A 19955-nucleotide genomic window follows, 5' to 3' on the forward strand; every position below is an offset into this window, starting at 1 on the left:
AGATGAAATGCCTGAAATGTTTGTGAATGGCAGGTATCTTGGCAGCTGGAACTAGCAAGGGGAGAGTAGCAATGTGGAAGAAAGCAGCAGGATCTCATCAGAGCACATGGGCTCTGGAGGGCAAGGAGAAGTGGAAGTTCCAAGCATCTACAGAACTTGAAGGAAATGTCACTCAGATAAAGGTAAGAAAGGAAAGGGCCTCCTTGAATGCTAGTGGACTTCACAAACCTTAGATGAATAGACCATCTTTGTGAAACCAATGAACATGATCTGTGAGTATGTGTTCCAGCAGAGGCTGGTCCTCCTTCAGAAGCAGGAGGAAAACCCCTGAGAATCAAATAACTTCTAAAATTGAAATGGGCAGAAATACTCCCTGTTTGTAGCTAGTCTCTCCATCATATGGCTCACTGGCAAAACCTTTGGATTCAGCTCCCTGAAATTATTATCTGGAAAAAAAAGGATTATCAGGAATGTCAATTTCACTTAAATTTATTAAAAAGGCAAGAAAATCTGACTAAATGAATGATTTTATTAATTTTTTTTCTATTTGTCACTTTCTCAATGTAAAGTTTCCTCTCACTGGTAGTTATAAAAATAAAAATATATATTTACAACCAAGTATTCTTTGTTGAGATGTGCCATCTAGAAAGGAATGCTATATATTTTAACATATTGTCTGTTAAACATCGGGATGCAGCATTTTTATTTATTTTGAATATTTTAATTTGTCACAGTGAGGTTAAACACTGTCATTCTATGCCTAATAGCATTTTGATATGCACAGAAGAGAAATGCTGAGTGTAGCAATCATAAATTTAAATTTTAAAAGTTTTATATTCATGAACAGCTTTTTTTGCCACCAACATTCTGCTAAAAGGCAAAGCTTGTGCTTTAGGTTCTCCATCATCTTTGGTTGTTGGGTTTTATACCATATTATTATTTTTTTTTTAAATTTTAAGTGTTTCTGTTATACTTTACATCATTCTGTTGCTGTGCTTCATATGTGAGAACAATCCCTATTATTTTCTATGAGGAAAGAAAATCAAATATATCTGTAACTTTCAAGAGAAAGTGATTTTATATTTGCTATTCTGTTTTCTCATAAGCGTGGAAAGTATTTTAAAAGCAGTGGTATTTGCTTGCTCTGTGTTGGTATAGAGTGAGGGTCTGTTACACCGTCCTACTTACAAAGTTAAAACAGAAGTGCTGTGAAAATGGAGAATCCAAGTGTTTTATTAACAAGCTTCAGTAACAAAAGATCCAGGATATAGAAAATAAAGTGTGCTGTAAGTATCTCATACATCTCCTAATAGATATAGGTGATTGTGTCAGCTTTCCCATTCAAACCTTTTCCAGGTAACAGGATACAGAGCCTGTCCAGAAATAATGCATCCCCTGCAGCCCCTGTAACTACACTGAAGGGGAAATTGGTCATTGGGCTTTTTTATTGTTTTTTGTGTGTTCTGTTTTTATATATAATAAGGTGGGGAATTCAGTGTTTGTAAACTTCTGAAATGTGGGCACAAGGCTATATAACTATCACAGATGAAGTCTGTATCTTTGGGGTTTCCTTAATAATGCTACCTATTGAGACAAAGCAACACAGGGGAGTGTTCTCCCAACCCTTCACCCACTTTGGGCCTACAACAACAGCTTCTGAAGAGTTAAAATTTCCCTTAGAAGTTAAAGATACCATATTCTTTTTGATGTTTTTATTCATTGAGGTCCATTCACCATTCAGAGACAGGGTGGGGTTACCTTGTGTAGCTGCCCCAAAACCTGCCACAGAGGCTGGGGACACTGCCCAGCAGAACCAGTGCAGTCAGAGGGAAAGGTGGATAGCACAGCGTTGGAACAAACAGACATTACAAATGTCCAGCCTCCACCTAAACCACAGGGGCAGCCACAGCCAGCAGCAGCAGTTGGCCCTTGGCAATGAGGAAGGATAAAACCAATTCGGTGTGCCCAGCTAATGATGATGCAGAACCAGGACCCTCAAAGCCAGCAGAGGAGCCGGAGCCTGAGATCATCACTGAGTCCTTGTTGCTTGACAGTCTCTGCAGTCTGTGAAAAGGCATTACATGATTTGGGGGGGGGGGGGGGGAAGGGTGAGGTCTTTTTGGCTTGGTTGATTCAAGTTTGGGACCTTACGCGTGCAGGCATGCAACTTGATGGTACCAAAGCAAGGCTTTTGGGATCCTTGGTCCAGGGTGTGGCCATTGAGCAGGCATTCGTGAGGGAGTCAGGACCCGTTTCTGTCCAGAAGTGGCTTCTAGCAAATGTAAGAGAGGTTTGTTTACAGGGACTGCAGGAGCACCATCATAAAAAGCCATGCAAGACTATGGAGGAAGGATCCAATGCCTGAGAGAAATGGCAGTGTTGGAGGTACTTTTTGGAAGGAATGGACAGCACGATAATGACCCTAACGAGGTCAGGTGCACAGTGCAAATGTAGCGGAGTCTGGCACATCAGGGGCCATCTGAATACTCCAGTTTAATGGCAAACATGCATCTCAGGGGCAGCCAAGAGACAATGGGCTCTGTAACAAGGAAACTTAGGAATTATGAGAGTAGGGTCTGAGGCCTCATGCAGACCCACATCTCTGCTGTAGAGACATTGGTAGAGAGTCTCAAGGATGATAATAAAAAACTCAGGGAGAGATGTTTACTTGTGGCACCAGTGCAAACCAGAGCCCTTGAAGTCAGAGCCAGATGCCCTCCAGACAGAGAGAGTGGGTATGCCCCACAAACTGACTTACGATATTTTCTACTCAACCATGGAGAAGACATAAGATGGTGGGACAGGAAACCTACCTGTGTCCTGACACCCTGAATATAAGAACTGAAGGAGAAAGGAAAAGGGAAGTCATTGAGACTGACTGCAGTGCCAGTTTCCCATGGGCAAGTATCTGACCCACTGGAAGGTACCTCCCATATGTATTCACAAGAACTGGTATTAGAGGGGTCCTGCCTCTAGGCAGGTAGGGGCACCAGGGGACACCCATGTCTGCTGGACTGTGTGCATCTGATGGCCTGGCACGTCAAACCCACAAGAGTACAAGGCTTTAGTTGACGCTGGTGGTCAATGTATGTTAATGCCACTGTGATGTGTGGGGTCAGAAACAATCTCCATTTCTGGGGTTACAGAGGGTTTTCAAGAGCTGAGGTTGTTGGAAGCTGAAGTGAGCTTGACTGAGAAGGACTGGCAGAAGCACCCCTTTGTAACTGACGCAGATGCCCCATGTATTCTGGGCATTGACTACATTAAGAATGGATACTTCAAAGACCCAAGAGGACATAGATGGGCTTTTGGAATTGCTGCTGTGGAAACAGAAAGAACTAAGCAGCTAAACACCTTGCCTGGACTCAGAAAGTCCTTCTGTGGTTAGGACTTTTGAAGGTAGAAGAACTGCAAGTACTGATTGCCACCTCAACAGTGCATCACCAGCAGTACCAAAAAAATCAAGATGCCATGATCCCCATTCATAAGATGATCCATGAGCTGGAGAGCCAAGGAGTGTTCAGCAAGGCTCACTTGCCCTTTGGCTCCATTTGGCCTGTGTGGAAGTCTGATGGGGAATGGAGATTGACAGCGGACTATTGTGGCTTGAATGAAGTTACACCATCACTGAGTGTTGCTGTGCTGGACATGCTGGAGCTCCAGTATGAGCTGGAGTCCAAGGCAGCAAAGTGATATGCCACTATTGACATTGCTAATGTGTTTTTCTTCATTCTTCTGGCAGCAGAGGGCAGGCCTCAGTTTGCTTTCACCTGGAGGTGTGTGCAGTATACCTGGAACCGACTGCTCCAGGGGTGGAAACAGCCCCACCATCTGCCATGGACTGATCCAGGCTGCAGTGGAGAAGGATGAGACTCCTGAACATCTGCAATACATCGATGACATCATCATGTGGAGGAACAAAGCAGCAGAATTCTTTGAGAAAGGAGAAAAGATCATCCAGATTGTCCTGAAAGCTGGTTTTGTCATCCAAAAGACTAAGGTCAAGGGACCTGCTCAAGAGATCCAGTTCCTAGGAGTGAAGTGGCAAGATGGATGGCACCAGATACCCACCAAGGTCATCAACAAGATCAAAGCAATCAGCAATGTCTCCGCTGACCAGCAAGAAGGGAATGCAAGCTTTCCTCGGTGGCATAGGTTTCTGCAGAATTCACATCCCGGGGTACAGTCAGTTTGTGAGTCCTGTTTACCTGGTCACCCGCAAGAAGAGCAATTTCCACTGGGGCCCTGAGCAGCAACAAGCCTTTGCCCAGATTAAGCAGGAGATTGCTCATGCAGTAGCCCTTGGCCCAGTCAGGACAGGACCAGAGCTGAAGAATGTGCTCTGCTCTGCAGCTGGGAGCCATGGCTTGTCCTGGAGCCACTGGGTTTCTGGCACCAAAGTTACAGAGGGTCCAAAGCCAGCTACACCCCAAGAGAGGAGATCCTGTTAGCCTGTGAAGGAGTTCAGGCTCCCTCAGAGGCGACAGGCACAGAGGCACAACTTCTCCTGGTACCCTGACTGCCAGTGCTGAGGTGGATGTCAAAAAGAAAGGTTCCCTTTACCCATCACACCACTGATGCTACATGGAGTAAGTGGATTGCCTTGATTACACAGCACGCCTGTATTGGATACCCAGATCACTCTGGGATCTTGGAAATAATTATGAATTGGCCTGAAGGTGAGGACTTTGTTCTGACAGATGAAGAGCAGAAACAGGTGATGTAAGCCGAGGAAACTCCACCATACAATCAACTGCCAACTAAGAAACATGCTATGCTCTTTTCACTAATGATTCCTGTCATATTGTAGGAACAAACTGAAAATGGAAAGCAGCCAAATGCAGCCCCATGTGGCAAGTTACAGAAGGTACCAAAGTAGAAGGCAGGTCAAGCCAGTTTGTGCAACTCAAAGGCATCCAGTTGGCCCTGGACATTGCTGAAAGAGAGAAGTGGCCAAAGATTTACTTTTATACTGACTTTTGGGGGTTGACATATGCTCCATGGGGTGGCTGGACAGGTGGAAAAAGGCTGACTGATAGTGTAGAGGAAAACCAGTCTGGACTGCTGAAGAATGGCAAGACATTGCCATTTGAATGGAGAAGCTACCTGTGAAAGTCTGTCATGTGGATGCCCATGTTCCCAAGTGTCAGGCTAATGAGGAGAACTGAAAATGAACAGGTGAATCAGGCTGCAAAAATCGAGGTGTCACAGATAGATTTGTACTCGCAACACAAGAGAGAGCTGTTTCTAGCTCGCTGGGCCCACAATGCCTCAGGCTGGTCAGGGCAGAGGTGCCACCTATAACGGGGCATGAGACTGAGAGGTAGATCTAACTGTGGACAGCACCTCCCAGGTAATCCATAATAGTGGAACGTGTGCTGCCATCAAACAGGCCAAACAGGCGAAGCCCCTATCATATGGTAGGCGGTGGTCCAATGGAAGTATGGGGAGGCGGAACGATTACATCACACTGCCTCAAACCTGCCAAGGCAAGAGGTACATGTTCACAATGGTAGAAGCCACCACTGGGTGGTTGGAGACCTGCCTGTGCCTCACACTATTGCCTGGAACACCATCCTGGGCCTTGAGAAACAGGTCCTTTGGAGGCATGGTACCCCTGAGAGGATTGAGTCAGACATCGGGACTCATTTCAAGAATAGCTTTATTAAACACCTGTGCTAGAGAACATGGTATTTAGTGGGCATACCACATTCCTTACCATGCACCAGCTGCTGGGGAAGTTGAGCAGTGCAATGGACTACTGAAAACAGCATTGAAGACAACAGGACCTTCAAGCAGTGGGATCTGCACTGAGCAAAGGCTGCAGGGTTAGTTAACACAGAGGTTCCACTACACGAGCTGGCCCTGCCCGGTCTGAACCCCTGTGTACCGCAGATGGCAATAAGATTCCAGCGGTACATATGAGGTGTGTTAGGAAGACTGTTTGGATGAATTCTGCCTTGAGCAAAGACAAAATCGTTTGTCAGGTTGTGTTTTCTCAGGGACATGGTTGCACTTAGTAGGTGGTGCAGAAAGATGGAGAAACAAAACATATACCTCAGTGTTTGGGGTGAACTGTCTATGATGTTGTGCCTGTATCCATATCTGCATGTATATATGTATATAATTAGGGTAATGCATGTATGTCTATAGTTAAAAAGTGGAAGTTCAATGTAACATGTTGGTATGCGAAAAAAAAATTGGGGTGGATAATGTTGGGGGTTAGGTTTTCTCAAAGGAATTGCTTCCCATTTGTTATCTTCCTGAGGCCACCATTAACCCCAGGGAGGCTCAGGACTCACATCAGAGCATCCCCTGGAGCCATGGGGGACCCACTGCAGACCCTCTGCCTCGCCCAGTGGCGTTCTCCACTGGTTGTGGTCATAACTACAACCAAGAGAAAATTGCTTGACTGATGGGAAAACTTATGGTTTTTTTCTTTGTTGTTTTTTGTTTGTTGTGTTTTATAGATATATATTTTCTAGTAAAGAACTGTTATTTCTTTTCCCATATTTTTTTCCTGGAAGCCCTGTATTTTTGAGTTATAATAATTTGGAGAGAGGTGGCCATCTTTCCATTCCAGGAAGGTTCCTGCCTTCCTTGGCAGACACGTCTTTTAAACCAGTACACTGAGTAACAAGCATAATAGTTTGAATCTGTCATATTTCCCAGCCATTCCCTGTGGTTTGTATTTAGATAGTAGGACTTTGTGTATGTATAAAAATATGTATTCTGTCTTTTCCCTTGTTACTTCTGTTGGGACACTGCTGTGACAATTCAAGACTAGAGATGAAATTGTGTGGTTTTTCTTTTCCCATTATGTACAGTGGGGGTCCCGAAAAAACCTGCTGGCAGTGAACAACATCAGCTCTGTGGTGATCCTCAGTGAGCAGGCCATGTTGGCACATTTTCATCAGCAGGTAGCCGTGGTACAGGTGTCTCCCAACCTCTTCAATGTGACGATCTTCAGCACAGGAACCACTCACAGCCTTCGTGTTGATATGAATGCTAGTGGAGTCTTTGCAACTCAGGTTAATCAGTTTGGTTTTTTGTGTTGTTGTTTATTTGCCTAATCAGTTGCCTGGTTTATCGAGACCAAACTTTCTAAGTCTTTAAGATAAGTCTTTTTGTTAATATTCAGCATAGTATGTTATGAAGGTATTGTTATGACAGTAGCAATGCCGCCGTGGTGGAGCTGGTTTTTTCTAAGATAGAACAGGGACTCAGAAATGCTCTAGGCTGCTCACCAGAACCCAGAGAACCTCTGGGCTGCTAAAAGCCTTCAAACCCCATGTCCACAGGAACTAGTAACTAGTGGCTATTGTAGGGGAATTCTTGCCATGTTAATTCCTGCATGCTTCCAAAAGGAACTAAAAGTATATATTTATTTGATGTTTTGTTTGTTTGTTTTAGGATGCTGTAGTATTCTGGAATGGGAAGCAAGTGGCTGTCTTTGAGTTCTCAGGAGATACCTTCAGAAGTGCAGGTAGGACTTAAAACATTGGTCAGAGTCTGAATGCTTGTTTTCTTCCAAAGTTATGTGTTCATTCATGGTAGCTGATGCACTGTAAGCATAGAATCAAAGAATGGTTTGGGTTAGAAGGGACTTCAAAGCACATCTTGTTCCAACCCCCCTGTCATGGGCAGGGACACCTTCTTCTAGACTGGAAAAACTCTCAGGGCTAGAGAAAGCTTTTATATGATGTAGCTAAATTACATTATAGAGAGCCTTGCACAAAACATTGTGTGAGGCTAGAGCTACTTATTTTTATATTTTTTTTTAAGTGCACCATTGATTTGATCAAGAAGAGCAATTTTTTCCTACTTTTGTAGCTGTTGCCTTTACAGACAAGACATGGCAATGACTATTGAATGCTTTTACACTTTGCTTGAGAGAAAGTGTATTCAAGGTTACATAGCACTCACACAGGAACTGGGAAGGAGGTTTTTGTCCCAGCTCTCAAGAGAAGTTGTCCCATAAATTGCTCTGTACAGTGCCGAATAAATTAGCTTTTAAAACTATTAATTTTCCCTAAATATTTCTGCCTTGAGAAATAAGTGATATAGAATTCCATCAATTCCGTCCTAAATCTTGGCATTTGTCTTTTAAAAATCATTAAGTGTTTTCTGCTTGTCTGTATTTACTGATATATTTTATAACTTTTCCATGCTGAATCATTTATTTGAACTTTATTACCACCAGAGTCCTAACAGTCTACACCACTTCTGAAGTTATTGCAGAGCCACTGTTCTGACAGAGATTCTGTTATCCCTCTTCAGTTGCAGTTCACTGAAGGGAAAAGTGAATTCTCTTACCAGAACCTCACACTGCACTTTTTTTTTCTTTCTTTCACTCTCCGTATCAACTCTTTGCCCTTTCTTTCTCACTTGTTTCCGTGGACAGAGTGTACCAACGCCTGTTTATAATGGGAACCCCAGGTTTTAAATGTGGCAGTATGGAAGAAGGCTAAAACACCAAGGAGTTGGGATTAAATAGGGACTAACAGATTGAAAAAGAGATTTGGTGCAAGATAGGGGAAATTGTGTGCTAGTTACTTTTTTTTTGTGTAAGTTACTTTTTTTTTTCTTTTTATAGAACATATTTATTGTAATGATGGCTTTGTTGTGATTGTTCCAGGCTCTTTCCTTTGTGACTCTCCAGTTCTGTCTGTTCATGGAGAAAATCTGTACACAGTGGAGCCGTATCGGATCCAGGTCCGCACCTGGCAGGTAAGGACTGAGAAAACCATGAAGGTATAAAAAGGCCTTGTTGTTTTCAAAGATTGGTGTTAGAGCTTAAAAGTAATGTGCATGATCTTCCTAAATCTATTAACTCTTCCTTGTCATAATACAATATTCAAAATATATTTTGAGTATTTCAGCAGAAAGATCTTTGACATTTTGTGTTCTTTAAAAAGTCTGTCACTCTGAACACTACTCAGTGTAACTAATAAGTATTTACAGACTTTAAGATGATCTAAATTGCATGCAGGTTGAAATACATACACTACTTTCAGGAAGATGATCGTACTGAATGTTTTTACAAGATAATGAAAAATATCACTTGCACATTTTGTGTGAACCTTTGCAGCCTCTCCTTGTCTGTGAGAACCACAAAGAGAAATCTAATTATCAGAGTTCTGTGATACATAATTTTATTTAGGAAGCAAATATTATATTTTAGAATGGGTGTGATTCATCACATAAATATAATGTATTTGTTTTTACAGCTGTATATTTAAGGACCTTCAGGGACTTGATATTTCTGTATGTTTTTCACTTGGTAAAGGTTGTGTTATTAAAGGGGAAATTATTGCAGGACGATGCCTTTAAATTTAGACTTTTTTTGAGGTTACGTACATACCTGAAATCCAGACTGCATTTGTGTGTCTATGTTTCTCCAATTTGCTTGGAGTGATTCATCTAACACAGCAGTTCAGCAATTTGTGACTCAACTTGGTGACAAAATAAGTCCCTTCTAGTGAGGCTGTGGCCACACAAACCTGGTGTTACACATTTCTTCCCAGGGCACAGTTAAACAGCTGCTCGTGTTCTCTGAAGCAGAGGGGAATCCGTGCCTCCTAGATGTGTGTGGGAATTTCCTGGCTGTGGGAACTGATCTGGCTCACTTGAAAATCTTTGATCTCTCACGCAGGTATTAATAAGGCTTTTAAAATAATCTGTTTATAGTTAAGTGTGTATTTTGTGGAGTGTCTTTAGCTGCTTTTGATTTGATAAAAAGCAACAGTCCCTTTGAATCTTGAGACAATACACTCAGCTATGTGAATTGATGGCATATTTCCAAAGCAAGGGAGGAACCATGGAATTATTAGGATTGTAGTGGATTGATGATGATGATTATTATTTTAAAAAGAGAATACCATGAGGGATATTTGAGTGCATTTAAAAGTGTGTGGAGAATTTATGGAAGATCAAGCTAAGGGTGTCCCATTTCTTTTGGTATCTTGAACAAGACTTGAATCTCAAAAGAGCTGAAATAAAGCCAGGTCTTGTATCTCCTCATAAATCAACAAACTTGTTTCAATGAATCTATGGAGAAAGTGAACCTAGAACTGTGGAGACTCTGTTCTTTCTCCTGTTTAGGTTAAGGAGTTTACCTGACTTTGTTCAAAGGTTGCTGTACTCTCATACTGATGAACATGAAAAAGATACTGACATGGCGTTCATTTTGAAAATGTAGCTGCTGCTGACAAACATAATTTTGAAAAGCTGAAAAACCTGAAGAGTGAAACGGATTCTGTTCTTCTTTGCATGCTGTCACCAGAGGAATGCTAAAGTCTAGTTAGTTGCCATCTGGAAACTACTTGGGTTGAGATCACACACATTCCACCTGGGACAGTTTGAAGGTTATTACATTCGAGGAGGTTGTAACTAGCATAAATATTGGATTATGGTGTTTGATAGTGAGAAAAAATAGATCTACTCATGCATGCTATGATAAATTTTTGCATTTGGTACTGAAAATACCCTTTCTCAAATTATGACTCTTTAATTTCAGGGCTCCTGATAGAACACCGGCTGAGTACAAATGTTATTTTTATAGAATCAAACATGGTTTTTTTCATGAGATTGTATTATAGCTCTAAATTGCTGTCACTTCAAATTACTGTCACTTTTTGCTGCATTCTTTCGTTTCATGAGATTTGTCCTCTTTGTTGCTGACTGATATCTGGGTTTGTATCTATAGCAGCAATAAAATCCTTTTGAGACAATAATAGATATATAAATATGCCCTGCTAATGACATTTCTTAACTTCTTCTGCACTGTGTGATTTCCATACACAGACCTTTTATGTGATGGGCTCTATTCAACATTCATGGTACGGTTCAACGTATTTCTGTAGGAAAAGCAGACTCTGATTTGAGAATTCTGTTAAGATGTTCTTGCTGTATAGCCATGTTTTGGGAATCCTGTAGAAGCATTGCCATTTATTCTTGCTGGTTCATTGAGGAAAGAGTGTCTGTTAACTTAGTCCTGAAAGAAAGGCAGTGGCAGCAATTCTCTGGAGGGGAAGTGGGAGTCTGGGGTAGTTGTGTCATATAGTCAAAATAGTTTGCTTTTAAAAGTCTTACCCATAATTTGCTAAATTGCCAGTTGCTTGCCACCATATAATTGAAGTTTATTCCTTCCCACAGAGAGGCAAAAGTGCACTGCAACAGCAAGAGTTTATCCAAGCTGCTCCCTGGCCATGGAGACATTTTGTCTGTGAAGTGCAATGCTAATGGCAGCAAAGTCAGCATCCTTGTCAGCAGGGTGAGGCACAGCTCTTCACTCACCATCTGGGACTTGTCCATTGGTTCATAGGCTGGTGTGGGTCAAGATTACTGAGGATGCAAGAATCACTTCTCAGAAATAAACCTACCTGATCCAGGCAGTGTATTGAGTCATGTAATGAAGTGTCATGTCCCACCATTAATTAAGGTCTCTTAAGGCTTTATTCTGTGTTGGGAACAATTCATAAAAGGAATATTTTAGTTACAAAAGCTGCTTTGTAGCATTTCAAAGAAATCCAAGGCTGGCTTGTTGGAATACAAAAAGAACCAGGAATTTTCTAGTATTTCTTAGTAAGAATGACCTCATGTGATTACCAGCAAAGAAAGTTTATCCCATGAAGCATATGGGATAAACTTAGCTATTCTTTTTGATTCCATGCTCTAGCACCCTTTGTTTTCCTTTCTTGTAGGTGGATGGGAACATTGATTCCAAGATCTGTTTCTATGATGTTGAAATGGACCAAGTTATGCTCTTTGATTTCAAGGCTGAACAGGGAGATGGTAGAGAGAACCTTTCTGCTGGACAAGGCATTGGCAAGTAAGGAGCTTTTGCTTCAAGAAGCATTAATGGTGGATTTAAGATGGAAATCTGCCCTGTGATTCTGACATTCCTCTGTCTTGGGAAGGAGCTTGTATGAGTTTAATTATTTATTTTTAAAGAACTAATTAACACTGAATTGTATGTCCATCAAGCTGCATTTCTATCTGTTCCAATAATGCAAACTAGGGAGTGTTGTGGTTTGACACTGGCCAAATGCTAGGCACCCACAAGAGTCATTTGCTTACCCTCGTCTTTAAAGTTGGGCAGAGAGGAGGGAAGAAAAGAAAAAGGGAATTAACAAAGGGTTCATGAATTGAGATAAGGACTGGGAGAAAAACACTCTAAGGGCAAAATGAGTTTAAATTTAAAGGTATAAAGTATATTTATTATTCACAGAGTCAGAGGAGGATCATGAGAAGTAAAATAAGCCATTAAACCAGCTCCTTTCCTGCTAGCCCTTCCCTCCTTCCCACCATACAGGGAGATAGGGCATGGAAGTTTTGGTCAATTTGTCATTAAAGATCTTTTTCTGTTCACTCAGGGAGTGGGAGTCGTTCCTCTGCTATGCCATGGCATCCCTCCCACAGGCAAACAGTCTTCCCAAAACTGTTGTGGCATGGGTCACTCGTCCATGGGGTGCAGTCCTTGAAGGATAGGTTGCTCTAGTTTGGAAGCAAGGGCTCTCTCTCTCTCTCTCTATTCAGGTCTCCTACTTTCTCCTAGCTTTCTCTAATATCCACCTGCTCTGGCAGGAGCATTTTTCTCATGGGCTGTGAGTGGATTTCTGCATCCCCTGTGGACTTCATGCATTACCAGGTGACAGTTTGTTTCAGCATGGTCCTCACCATGGCTTGCAAAGGAATCTGAGCTCCAAGGCTTGGAGCACCTCCTCCCTGTCTTTCTTTTCCACTGATCTTGCTGTCACCATGTTGATCTCCCTCATGTATCATTTCCTTCTCTTCTTTGACTAGAAAAAAACTGCTGCTTGTAGACACCATTGTCAACAAGTTCCACTAATTCAAAGATCCTTGCAGGATCCCACAATGCTGAGAAGTTGATTCTGTCTAGGTTGCACGTCAGGGAATTGCTTACCACGCTGTCACTGCCGGCCAGGCAGCCCTGCTGCCCTTGCAGGGCAGGGGTGGCCGCTGTGGTGCTGGAGCTGTTGAACACCTCGCTTCATGTGGGGCACCGGGAGGGGGAAGCTGCTGCTGCCCCTGCCTTTCTGCCTGCAGCGTGGCTGGCTAGGGCTGGCCAGGCAGGCAAGGCTTGCCGTGGGGTGGGCTGTGCTTGGCATGGCGGTGGCCCTGGCCCCTGGGGGAAAACTGTGTGTGCGCTGTTCTGATTTTATTCTTAAATACGTTATCACAGAGGCATTACCAGCTAATTGGGCAGCAGCATGTCCATCTTCAGAGCCATCAGAGATTGGCTCTGTCAGACATGGTGGAAGCTTCTAGCAGCTTCTCACAAAAGCTACCCCTGAGGTGCGTGGCCCCCCCACAGCCAATCAGCAGGCTATGCCAAATCAACACACCCCAAAAACAAGCTCAAAAGAAGCAGGAGGTAGTTCTTCAGCTAACATGCAGCTGAGTCAAGGAACTTCTTGCAAAGGCAATAGAGAAGACGAATGAAGTACTTATGGAGATACTGGACAAATTCATAGAAGGGAAATTCAGGGAGAGCTGCTAGCACTTTGAAAGCCATATCAAACTGTAGATCTCTGAGGAGGGGATGGTTTGGTGTTGGGGGTTTTATACAGAGCTATTGCATGACTGGAATCAGGATCCAGATCTTTAAATTAAAAAAAAATCTTGGAAAGCTACCCTTCCTTGAAGAGTTTACATAATAGGGAACTGAGAAGAGGACATTCTGAAGGTCCTTGTAGGAATAAAGGTATTTAAAAAGTGTAATAAAATTGAGTTTGTGTTGGTAAAAACTCATGTTTGTTCAGAGCTGATGCCTTTGTGTTCATGCAAACTGTGCTGTAGGAAGTGCATTAGAAATCCTAGACACACAATGCAGTGAAGTGGGAATGCTTGTGAAAGTATGGTGTAATATTAGAGTATAAATTCCCATTTGATTTTACAGTAATTTCTCTGACTGTATTTTTCTTAAGAAAAACCAGCGTTGGAACAGGTGGATTGCTTATCTGCTATCTACTATCTGCTATGGGTATTACAAGCAAAGAAAAGGAATTGCTCTCCTTACCACTGAAAACCAGAAGAAACTACCCAGCTCATCAAAAATTAAGGCCAATGCAAATCTGGGGTCTTACATCCTGGTTAGTTACGGAGTAGTGTTGTCAGGAGTAAGTGAGGAAGTTGTTTCCAAATGCAGTATCTTGTGTAGCCCAACAGAAGCCAACCCAAGCCACGAATGCTGTTTCATTGTTTGAGTGTTAGATAGTGTCTGTGTGAGTAATCCATTTATCTGTGCATCCTTTTGAAGGATCTTCAAATTAAAGTGAGTCAGCTCAGCAGAAAGTGATAATAATCTACACCTCTTCTGCTTCTCTTTCTGCCTCCTGAGGCAAAATCTAAACATTCCCAGGTTTTTTTACACAAATTCTTTTCTAGATTTGCAATTTACTGATTTTGAATTCCATGGCAGGGAGAGGACTTAGGGCATTTCTGCACCTCTTTGAATGTCTCTTTCAATTTGCCCTCTAGCCCTACTCCAATCCTCCCCACAACTTCCACCCTTCAGTGGTGACAGCAAGTGAGAAAGTACTTTAACGATGTCTTTGGTTTCTCTTTTAAATAATTTGACATTTTTTTCAGAGGAATGAATACTAAGCCATTGCCAAAATAGTGTGATTCTTCATGTCTGGAGTCTTAACATAGCTGGCATTGAAGTAGTATTGAAATGACCAAAGGAGGCAGTAAGATGTTGTTATTTAAACTGCTGACAGAGGCTGGCTTTCCCAAGGCTGCAGGGGAGGTCCTTGTGCTGTTCCACAGTGCCTCAGAATTCTTGACGTACAGTAGCCAGGTGGTGGTTGATCTCTTCTCCCAGGTAACAATCAATAGGACAAGAGGAAATGGCTTTAAGTTGTACCAGTAAAGGTTTAGATTGGGTATTATGGAAAATTTCTTCAGGTAGAATTGTCAGGCATTGGAACAGGCTGGCCACGGCAATGGTGGGAACACTTCCCTCCTGGAAAGTGTTCGAAAAATGTGTGAATGTGGCACTCTGGGACATGGTTTAGTGGTGAACGTGGTGGTGTTGCTGGGTGCACAGTTCCACTTGGTGATTTTAGAGGTCTCTTCCAATCTTCATGATTCCATGGTTTGAAGACAGAGCTGAGGTGGCCCCTGTGTTGCAGCAGCAGGCACTGAGGTAGATAGTTTGAAGGATGTTCAAGGGTTTCTGCAGGACCTGCAATCTCAGGGCAAGCAGATTTTCAGTATCTATTTTTTGTAGGTGGTACCAACCTTTTTTTCCTACCAAAATGCTTTATGTTCTGTCACCACTGTCAGTGTAACAGACCAAACTAGAAGTGTCATTGTAAAATGTTAGGAGTCAGGAAAATGTATCTGGTTAATGTTCTGATACAAAATATAAATAACTGAGTATGATCCCTTGGCTAGAGCTTTATTTACACTCGTGCACTGAATGGGCTGGAATTACTTTGTCTCCCTTTCTACATTTTTTTCTTGTCTCTTGGTAGGTTTGTAGTGGAGTATCCAGAGTTGCACAGTCACATCCCTGCTTGCCATTTCTGGGACCAGAGTGAACCAAGACTTTTTGTATGTGAAGTAATTCCTGAAACAGGCTTCCAACCTCCAGACCAAAAGAAAGTCGAGACTAAGGGCACAGTATGGTGTTTTTTATTTATCTTGTTTTACATGGAGTTTTCCCTGTCCAAGTAGTAAATCCTGTGTGCTTCATTAAGGATGTAAGAGTGGGTAGTACACATGACTACATGCAAAAATGAGTCATGAACCCTGTGTTTGCTGTCTGTGCTTCAGGCAGTCCCTCTATGGCAGCTCTCTGGCTTGGGCCAAGCTTGCATACAGTGAAGAAGAAAAAAAGGGATTTCTTTAGTTGTGATAGAATTTTGGGAATGACCATAATGCAATCTTCTATCTGGACTACAGTTTTTCAGGTGACATTATTGGGTGGATGGATAATCTAGAAGTTCGTAACTTAAAAAATTGCTAATTTTTTATCTTGAATCCACTTTTAGCAGCAAGAATTAACTTGATAGAATAACAGGGACACTGCTGTTAAGGTGAACAGAGAAATATGCTCTTCTACCCAGTCCCTCCTCTCTTCTGCTTTTCTGGAGAGATATTGTTCATTTTTATGGGATTTCCCAAATTACCCGTTATGGTCTTTTTTACATTAGGAAAAAAAACAAAACATTTTTATTGATCAGAAATGATCTAATCAAAGATTTCTTTCATCATACAAACAGTTCTTCCCTTCTTCCCCACTATTATGCTTGTAGTGCTCCTTACCACTTTGTTTGTACAGAACTGCCTATCCTGCATAAACATTGCATTGATTTGAAACATCCATTTTAAAGTCAAGTTTTTTGATTTGTGTCTTATTTTAACTAATCTCATAAAATTAGATATAGAAAGCTCTTTGTGGCTTTTGTTGGTTAAAATGACCTTAGAAGAACCATGAAAAGATCAAAGTAAAAAGGAGAAATGGGATAGGGATGTCTCAAAAGGCCTGGCTAGGATCTTCTAGCAAAGATAAGAACAGCTGAACGAAATATTACTCAAGTAAAAAACTTAAAAATGCTTGGCTTCTAAGTAAAGTTGAAAAAAAAAGATATAAAAGGAATGCAACTTTTTGCCCCTTATTCAACAGAACACTTTACTGTATGCTTATGCCTTAGTAAATGAGAATTCTGATTAACTTCTGCTGGAAATAAATATTATTTTAACTTGAGTCAGGTCAGTACCTGGGAACTCAAGGCAGTCAGTGAGCTGATGAACTTACAATGGGAATAATATAATGGTTTTTAAAAAAACTTAGTTTTTAAGGCCCCTTCCAACCCAAACTATTCTGTGATTCTCTTATTCTGTGATTCTGTTTCTTTGCCCTGAGCCAGATCTCTCAGGGAGATGCCTGAAGAAGCCATCTGTGCCAGGGGCTTCTCTCTTTATGGTGGGTGAAGCTGGTGGCAGAGGCAGAGGTGGCGGTCCCTGTGCAGCAGGACCAGTCCAGAATGCAGAGCGAGGTGCTGGCTGCTCGGTGCAGGAGGAAGCGTGTGGCTCTGCCCTCCCAGCAGCTGTGTGTCTGAATGTATAGGTCATACTATTGTCAAGAGAAGCTTCTGCCAAGTGAATATGGAAAATAAAAACAAAAAGACGGATATTGCAGCATAAAAATAAAACAGTGCTGCGCTTCCTTTTCCAGATGGATGTTTGGATTATATCATTCTTCAGCACTGAAGAGCATGGCCTTTTGCTGCAGGACAGCTTTCCATTGCCTTCATCCTACCAGGTTCTTCTTGGTATGGAGGTGCCACATTATTACTTTGCAAAAAAGGTGAGGTGATCTCTAAGAATTCTTTCCCTTTGCAGAAATTCAGACTTTCCAATGTACAGGGATCAAATTTAACCAAATTGAGTCTGGGGTATGTAGAGCAATACCAGTGGTAGGGGATGCATTACACGTAGAAACGGCGTAAAGATAATTCTGATGCAGATGAACTTGATGGAATTGTGAAATTTGTGGCAACATGGCTTTTTATGGGTATTGTAAACTGAATGTGATGTACAAGTGTAAGAGAAAGAGGAATTACCAGGTAATGCAATTGAAAAGGGGATGTGGAAAGAACTCTGCTTTATCTAGTCACTCTGCCTATTTCACGTACAAGAAGGGTGGGTGTGTGTGTGGAATTTATGTAGGCCATAAGACAGGACATTTCATGCTGGCTTTGGCAGAATCATCCCACTTCCTTGCAGGAATACCTAAGAGCAAGAATAGTCATGTTGCACCATCAACAAGTGCTTGTGTGCTGCAAATGCCAAGAATTCAGGCTCTAACTTCTAAAACTTGATTTCAGTCCAAAATTGTTTGCATCACAGGTAAATAATACCCTACATAATTCCATGCATACTGGGCGAGCTGCAGCCTTTCACCTACAAATTGGTTTCTGGTGAAGTTCTGACCTGAGTTTTCTGGTGCTTCCTAGGATGATGATTTGCTCTGTTCCTGTCTTGTAGGGGAAGCCCATTTACTATACTCATGTATTTAGTTTTGTAAAATCGACAGGAAATTAATATTAAAGACACTTCTAATCCTTGTGCAGTTTGGGAGCACTGTTAGACAGGGAGAATGTCTCTACTTATGTCCAGATTCAGAGCAGCACTTTGCAATGCATTTTCTTCAAAGCACTGTCAGTTGTCAGTCTTCCTGTGCAGACTGAGCTTTTAGTGTTGTACTGTGTTTTACTTTTCTTTTTCCTTTAAATTGAAAGGTCAAATGTGATATACTGCATTTTCCAATCTTTCTTTTTAACATTTCTCCATCATGTCTCATGATATTTTTACTTTGATATTATGTTTCTTCTTCTTCTTTTTTTTTTTTTTTTTTTTTTTACTTTATGGATTGTTGCTGCATTAGTTGTGTTTTCGGAGGGGATATATCTATAAACCTGTAAGTATCTGCATTGCTTTGGTGCTCTTCCTTCATTCTCTGCTCCTCTCACATTTCCATTTTCTTCGTAGGTGTTTGTCTCTTTATGATGAAGTCACTTTTTACATCACTTGTATTCATTTGGGAAACCTAATTTAGTAAAAGAGCAGAGTCTGCTTTAGATACAGTAAATCAAGTTGATGCAACAAACCTTTTTGACCAAGTTTCATTCCAGGGTTTCTCCTTATTCACTGTAATGTCTTTACTGTCCTGGTTCCAGAAATTCCTCAAGTTCAAGTCAAACAGATTTGCACTTTTGATTTCTGTATTTTACTTTACCCCAGACTCCCATTGTATTATAATATAATACGGCTTTTATTAGCTTAACATTTAGTTATATTATGTAACTATACAATTAGGATAGGGTGTACATGGACTTTGGCATCCTTCATGACTCAGATGATCTTCCTCTGTGCCTGGCTTGGGAAAGTTTCCTTGTTACACTCCAGACATACCATTTGACATTGAGGATTGAGACTTTATTGGTTTTCTGCATAATGATTGAACTGCTTTGAGTTGCCTTTCAGTGGGTGGTGAAAGTACCCCTCAAGCTTTAGAACTGCCAGTTGTAAGGGGAAGGGTGTGAACCTGAGCTTCAGTATTCATAAGATTTACATGAAGGGAAGGATAAAAGAATTTGGTCTGTATAGTTAACTTTCAGAACAGCAGACTAATATTTGAGAAGAGACTAAACTTGGAGAGATGCTTATCTGAAATCTTCAGAAATCTGGGAACTTAACAGGTGCTATTATAATAGTAGTACTATTAATATACATATTTATATATATAAAAATAATAATGACTGTAATAAAAGGAGGTTACCTTTCTGTGGTATATTACCAATCTCCCGTGATCACTAACATGCTGTGATTGTTCACTGCAATATGCTAATCTCTTCTATGATATTCTATATTTTGTGGCATTTTCTAGAAAGCTCTGAAAATTCACAACTATTGACGCTATTAATTATGGTCCTGCAGATATAAAAAACTTGGACTGTGGTGGGAATAATGCAATTAATTTCATGTACAAAAGAGTGGTTTCAACCTGCTTGATACCTATATGACAATCATCTTCTTTTAGCTGGGAGAAGCTGAGAAGGGAGCATCAGAGTCTGGCTCAGGAACAGTCTCTCAGATGGCTGCAAGAAGACCCATGAGAGATTTCACTGGACTGGGAGACTGTGATAAGACCACCCAGGATGCCATGCTGAACTTCAGCTACTATCTCACTGCTGGAGATATGGATGAGGCCTTCAAATCCATCAAGCTGATAAAAAGGTATTGAACTATTTGCATCTATTTCTTCATGGGTGCAGTTTATTTTTGTTAAAAGTTTGTATGAAGGGTAAGTCCTCCTAGATTCTCCTTACCTTTTCCCTATCTGATTTCATTCTCCCTTTCATTTTTAACCAGATGAAACATCTTTATCTCACAGATATTTTAATGCATTCTCTGCT

The 19955-nt window shown here is 41.4% G+C and overlaps 1 protein-coding gene across 1 annotated transcript in view; it reads left to right on the plus strand.

The window, feature by feature from the left end:
- The window catches only part of IFT140 (intraflagellar transport 140), an 86101-nt gene that overhangs the window by 22329 nt on the left and 43817 nt on the right, over positions 1-19955 (plus strand). The window contains exons 9-19 of the mRNA XM_041408555.1: positions 34-182; positions 6828-7031; positions 7414-7486; positions 8639-8730; positions 9528-9655; positions 11158-11275; positions 11706-11833; positions 15507-15654; positions 17213-17344; positions 18425-18457; positions 19580-19776. Of these exons, the coding sequence (XP_041264489.1) occupies positions 34-182; positions 6828-7031; positions 7414-7486; positions 8639-8730; positions 9528-9655; positions 11158-11275; positions 11706-11833; positions 15507-15654; positions 17213-17344; positions 18425-18457; positions 19580-19776 (1402 nt within the window). The remainder of the gene's footprint in view (positions 1-33; positions 183-6827; positions 7032-7413; positions 7487-8638; positions 8731-9527; positions 9656-11157; positions 11276-11705; positions 11834-15506; positions 15655-17212; positions 17345-18424; positions 18458-19579; positions 19777-19955) is intronic.

The sequence above is a fragment of the Onychostruthus taczanowskii genome, unplaced genomic scaffold, assembly GCF_017590055.1.
Source record: "Onychostruthus taczanowskii isolate IOZ18803 unplaced genomic scaffold, ASM1759005v1 scaffold10, whole genome shotgun sequence".
In the NCBI taxonomy this organism is placed as follows: domain Eukaryota; kingdom Metazoa; phylum Chordata; class Aves; order Passeriformes; family Passeridae; genus Onychostruthus; species Onychostruthus taczanowskii.